We start from the raw sequence: 6,000 nt of genomic DNA, 5'->3' as shown, positions 1-6,000 counted from the left end.
TAATATGTATGTCAAATTTTATGCCAATAAGATATTATTTACTATATGATCTATAAAATTATATTTTATGCATAATTTTAAATTACAAAATCTTGCAATTTAAATAATTCATTGATAACATAGCTATTGTCTTTAATTTTCTAGAAATTTTACAAACATAGAGGATATAAAAAAAAAAAATGTAATTTAATGGTGGATTTGTCAAAATTCACCTCTGATAAAAAGATATTAAGTAAGGTTATAACCTTAAACTACAATAAATTTTGTAACTAAACTTTATCCAACGAAAAATTTGATGTTCATAATTCGTAAATGCTTGTGAGAATCCAATTTTCCAAAAAAGGAAAGGATAATAACTCTTGCTAAAATTATATTCATAATTATTGAGGACTCTTCATTGTTTTGACTTTTTGAAGGATAATGTCATACAAGAGTGGACAATTCTAGACTAGAAATAATAGCATCAACTATTTACAAGTTACAAGATGCCATGTCTCAATCTCATACTCCCAAATAAAAAACTCAAACTAATAAACAATATGATAAACAAAATCTTTGGTGCAATTATGAAGTTTTAACAGCACAGTTCTGAAAGACATGTTTCCTTACCGAGCAATAGAACTAGTTCCACAGACAGATCATACAACAAAACACAAAGGAAGCTTTTGCAGCACTCATGCATAGGCAGCAGCAGCTTCAGGATGGTAATGTAGCATCTCATTCCACATCATTTCCCTTATCATCCGTTCCCCCAAATTTTCATCGATGTTGAGATTAATCGGGACCTGGGCAGGAGGATTGGATCTGGGGTCATACAACCCTGACATATAAGGGTGTTGGAGTGCTTCATCGACAGTAATTCTCTTAGTTGGATCAAATATAAGCATCCTTTGCAATAAGTCTATAGCTAAAGGATCAGCACCTGGGCAGGAGGATTGGATCTGGGGTCATACAACCCTGACATATAAGGGTGTTGGAGTGCTTCATCGACAGTAATTCTCTTAGTTGGATCAAATATAAGCATCCTTTGCAATAAGTCTATAGCTAAAGGATCAGCCTGGGGGTATAAATGAGAAAAATGTATTCCCCTAGAGTAGGGCAGTGTTTTGATGTACTTCCTGGCCTTTGGATTATCAATGAACTCAAGATGAGATTCATGCTGGCTTCCAAGAACATTGATAATCAGTTTCAGTTGGTTGAGACACTCAGTTCCAGGGAAGATTGGTTTCCGACCAAGAATTTCAGCAAAGATGCATCCTACAGACCAGACATCAATGGAGGTTCCATAATTGTCACAGCACAAGAGTAGCTCTGGCGCACGATACCAGCGGGTGACAACATACTCTGTCATGAACTGACCATTGCCTTCACTAGTTCTTGCCAGCCCAAAATCACATATCTTCAAGTCACAATTAGCATTGACAAGGAGGTTGCCAGGCTTCAAGTCCCGGTGAAGGATGTTTGCTGAATGGAGATACTTGAGCCCCCGAAGCAACTAAAATGAGTGATGTAAATTAGTCCCAAGAATATTGACAACAAAAATACTTGAAAAATAAAATAATAAAGAGAGAGTCCAAATTTAATTAACAATTTTGTATAGTGACACATGCATTAAATCTTAGCTATGCAAGATCAGTCTTCTAGAAAGCATATTGATTAAGTTGCACAGAGGAAAATGTTACGACTGCTGTATCTTTCTGAAATTGCTTTATATGTGGCACATTTAAGATTAGCACAAATGGTTTTCTAATTCAGTTTATAGATGCTCCATAAAGTTAGTTTGTTCTAAAACAAGATGAAGCCACATTAAGAGCAGAGAAGCACTTGCCACTCTTCCAGAAGGCAAAACAAGTGAATCACAGAAGACCCTGGTCTTTGCAGTGAGATGACAAGCATGTTCAGTTAAAAGAGCACAGTTTTTTATAAACAATGCTTAACCGTAGAACTATGTATTGACTTAAGTATGTTTGAGCTTCACTTGACAGCTATAACATTGTAATATTTCAGAACTCCAACAATATCAGAACTAAGGGTTAAATATGAGCATCAAAGTTGTCACAATGACAGACAGATTGAAGGGATTTAAAGGAGAAGCAGAGAAAGTATGTATATTCAATTAAACATGGATACCCAAAAAGATGTAAACGAATTTCAGAATTCACAAATAGTCCAATTATAAAGCAGAAACTGCCCATGGAATATCCAAGATTTGTACGTGCTTTGTCCATGATTTGTAAAACAGTATTTACCAGTTACCATTTTAAGACTGATTTCAATTCAACACATGTGAACTTAATAGTTATATCTTTATGTCTGTTCCAATTGATTGTTTCTGACACTTCAATCAAACACAGTGTTTCTCTGTTAAATAAATTCCACTGGAGGGTCATTTAATCCTAGTATTAGAATTGGCCAAATATTTGTTATGAACAGAGTAATCGAAATTCATACTTCAGCAAACTAGTATTAATCTGCATACTATGGAACCAAATACGAACATAGTCCCTCATCATCATGCATTTTTCGATTACCAAATTAGTACCAAGTACCAACATAGCTGAAAATAATAAAAATTGAAAAAACACAATACCACTACTTGAGAGAACTTATTAATACCTGAAATAAAAAATATTTGCAATGATCACTGGAGAGCGGCTGCGAGGACTTAATGATATGATGGAGATCCGTATCCATAAGTTCGTAAACCAAATACACGTCCTTGAAGCTCGTCCTGTGAATTGGCATCATAACATCCTTCAAAGCAATCACATTCTCATGGCGAATGTGTCTAAGAAGCTTCAACTCCCTCAGTGTCCTCAACGCATCGATACGATTCTCAAACACGTTGTTGATCTTCTTGATTGCGACTTTCTCATTGGTTTCCCTATTGATGGAAGAGCAAACAACCCCATATGCCCCTCTACCTATGGGCTTAATCGGCACGTATTTCGTGTCAATCTCAAACAAAGTTTGCCACATTGAGTAGTAATGCTTCCCTCGTTGGTTAATCCCATTTGGAGGCTCAACTAGAGTAGCCATTCCCCTCCTATAATTCAACATAGTACAACCCAAATTTACTATATAGCAAAGAACTAAAACTATGAACTATTTCAACTAACAAAGATTAGCAGCATAAATAATAGGAATTGCTTTAATTAACTATCTAATAATGTTTGCTAATTATCCCAAAAAAAAAAAAACAAAAAAAACAAAAAACAAAAACAAAACAAAACAAAGAAAGAGATTTTAAGGGTTAAGCATCGATCCTTACTTGACAATTCAACTTCTGGGTTGGGGCCTGTGGATCTTTTCTGAGATTGCTTTCTTTGCTAGTTTTGCTTTTTCTCTCCAACTTTAAATTGTAAAATTTCACTTTTTTAAGCTTTCCCACCAAGTAAACATTCTCGGATTCCAAGTACGCCACAAAGTTTTGAACTTTCACATGATTCTTGAAAGCCCAAAAAAAAAAAAAAAAAAAAAGCTCTGAAACTGAAACCCAATTAAAAGCAAGTAATTAAAATTCACTTGTGGATACAAAAAAGTGTATTTTAAAATTCAAAACTTGGGAGAAAAAGTAAAAGACTTTACCTGAACAATTGGTGAGACAAAGAGATCAGATCGGTAATGGAGTTGAGAGCAAAAGAGAGAGACAGATGATTAATTGGATATGTGAAAAAAGTTTGGGGAGTTTGGGGAAATGGGTGTGTTTTGTTTTGCTGTCATGAACAATGAATACGAGGCATCATATGACATCCCACACGGCAATGAACTTTTTTTTTTTTTTGAGAAGGACACGGCAATGAACTTTTTGGTACACATAATACATACACAAACACTTTAACTCAACCAAACTTCTAACAGCTATGGCTACAGATCTTTCTTTTGGCTTTTGGTCGTAGGAAATATCATCGAGTCTTCTTGTCTCTTTCGTGAACAGTTACAAAAAATAAAAGACGGTGTAAATGATCCTAACTTGTAACTCCCAATGGATATAGGGTAATAATATTATATCTCATCATAATATTCTTTCATACAGTATTTCACGCCACAACTGTCGTATTATTGGCTCGGCTCACTTTCCTCATTATTGATGTTTTAACTTTTTAATGATATACTTTCCGTTATCAAGTATTATACATACTTTTCCGTTTAATGATATGTCATTTTTTGATGTTTCTGACCTCTTTAATGTACAGCTTCAATTTAGCATCTTCTAAAAAAAAAAAAAAAAAAAAAAATTCAATTTAGCAACCAAAAAAAAAAAAAAAAAAATACAAGTTCAAATTTTCCTTCCCATTTATCAAATTATTAAATGAAAAAATGGTTATAAGCAAATTTATTTTTTGAACTCTTCTACTACCATAACAAGATTTAGTTTCTTCTAAAAAAAAAATGATAACAAGATTTAATAATATTTTTCACAATATTGTGAGGTGTTAGCTCATTCAAAATCAAAATCAAATCAAATCAAATCAAATCAGATTGCAACAGATTGATCATAACTAAAAAAAAAATTGTTGTAAAAAATATTATAAGATTTTATTATTGTATTCATACTTCATATATATATATATATTTGGTTGTAAATTTTCTCGGATTTTTTAAAGGTATACTTGGAATTTTTTCAACTTATTTCTTAAGTCAAATTAATTAATGAAGTTAAAATTATATTAAATTAATGGCTAATATAGCCACCACTCATGATTAAAAAGAAATTATAGCCATCCCTCTTAAAGGTTTCACATGTTTGTTAAGTGAATTCTTTTGCTTTTTTTTGGAGAAATTTTTTCTTTTGCTATTTGTTACCTTACATTCTTAAAAAGTAAAAATCATTATCATGGGTCACCTTTTGCTTGATACAATAACAACGCGAGCTTTATTTTGTTATCTTTTTTTTTTTTGAAAGGGGTTATCTTTATCCTTTATGGGTGCTTGTGTAAAATTGGCTATGAAAAACTTTAGACCCATTCAGTATTGAGCCTTCCCTTTAAGCACACATTTACAGATAATGTTAGCCAATAATTTGGGCTCTTTTTAGTTCACTTAAAGCATTACCTCCCTTCCTAAAAAAAAAAAAAAAAAAAAAAAAAAAGCATAACCTCCTTCCATTAAAAAAAAAAAAGAAAAAGGAAAAAAAAAAAGCATTGCCTCCTGAAGTTGTCAGTTGTCACCCTTTTCTAGTTAGGAGTTAGGACTAAAGGTTTCACCTTTTAACTTTTTTTTTTTTATATCAACCTCAATATAATTACTGATGCATGACACATGTAAGTTTGGTAAAAGGCATGGCTTTAGATACTTTTTGATTAGAGAAACAAAAAATAATAACAAAAACACTCCATATGCTTTGCCCCTTTTTTTTTTTCTTTTTCTTTTTCTTTTCCCCATTTTAGGATGGAATAAAGAGTTATAAGCAAATGAAATGGTGCATAAAAATTAACAATGATTCCATGAAACAAAATGAGGGACGGCTGAAAAGAGAAAAATAAGAAGTGGGAGAGGGAAAGACAAAAATGAGAGAAAAGAAAGAATGGATCATATGGACAATGTCACTATTCTTTATGTATTTTTAAGGGAAAAACGATGATCTCGTGGTGATGGTAAAAAAAAAAAAAGTGCAAAATTAGTCATTTCTTTATCTCCTGATTAGGGAGAAAATATACATCACTGGCCAATGGTAGGTTAGTACATGTCATGCATCACTAATCTACCTTTGCTCTCTACAGATTATGGTTTATTTTTTGTTCTTATAATGTGTACAAATCAAAGGTTGGACGGTTTCTCTTGGATTGGAAGAAAATTCATGATATCGAAATTTTATGGGCAGCTCACTCAACCGAAGTCCATATTATTTCACTCACTTGACACTTCAAACTTTGCTTGACCAAGATCTTCACAACAACAAACTTTTACCTCTTTCTTCATTGGTAATGGTGACTCAAATGATTACAACTCAAAAGAACAAGATACATGGAAATTGATACGATTACAATTTAAACTTTG

At 32.6% G+C, this 6,000-nt stretch overlaps 1 protein-coding gene across 2 annotated transcripts; it reads right to left on the bottom strand.

Annotated features, from left to right (window-relative positions):
• Nucleotides 1-348: 348 nt before the first annotated feature.
• LOC111983502 (mitogen-activated protein kinase 7) lies at nt 349-3,808 on the bottom strand. 2 transcript variants are annotated; one of them, XM_065773027.1, is made up of 5 exons: nt 3,589-3,808; nt 3,272-3,489; nt 2,617-3,046; nt 923-1,495; nt 349-785 (listed from the first exon to the last, which is right to left on the bottom strand). In XM_065773027.1, the coding sequence occupies exons 3-5, from the start codon at nt 3,037-3,039 to the stop codon at nt 675-677; spliced, it is 1,107 nt and encodes a 368-aa protein (XP_065629099.1). In that variant the 5' UTR covers nt 3,040-3,046; nt 3,272-3,489; nt 3,589-3,808; the 3' UTR covers nt 349-674. The 2 variants fall into 2 exon arrangements, with proteins under 2 accessions (XP_065629099.1, XP_065629098.1); XM_065773026.1 differs by lacking the exon at nt 349-785 and having other exon boundaries at nt 850-1,495; nt 3,272-3,448; nt 3,589-3,807.
• Nucleotides 3,809-6,000: the final 2,192 nt, after the last annotated feature.

This window comes from Quercus suber, unplaced genomic scaffold (assembly GCF_002906115.3).
Source record: "Quercus suber isolate HL8 unplaced genomic scaffold, Cork oak 2.0 scaffold_68, whole genome shotgun sequence".
Taxonomy (NCBI): domain Eukaryota; kingdom Viridiplantae; phylum Streptophyta; class Magnoliopsida; order Fagales; family Fagaceae; genus Quercus; species Quercus suber.
This window is presented reverse-complemented; position numbering and strand designations above follow the sequence as displayed.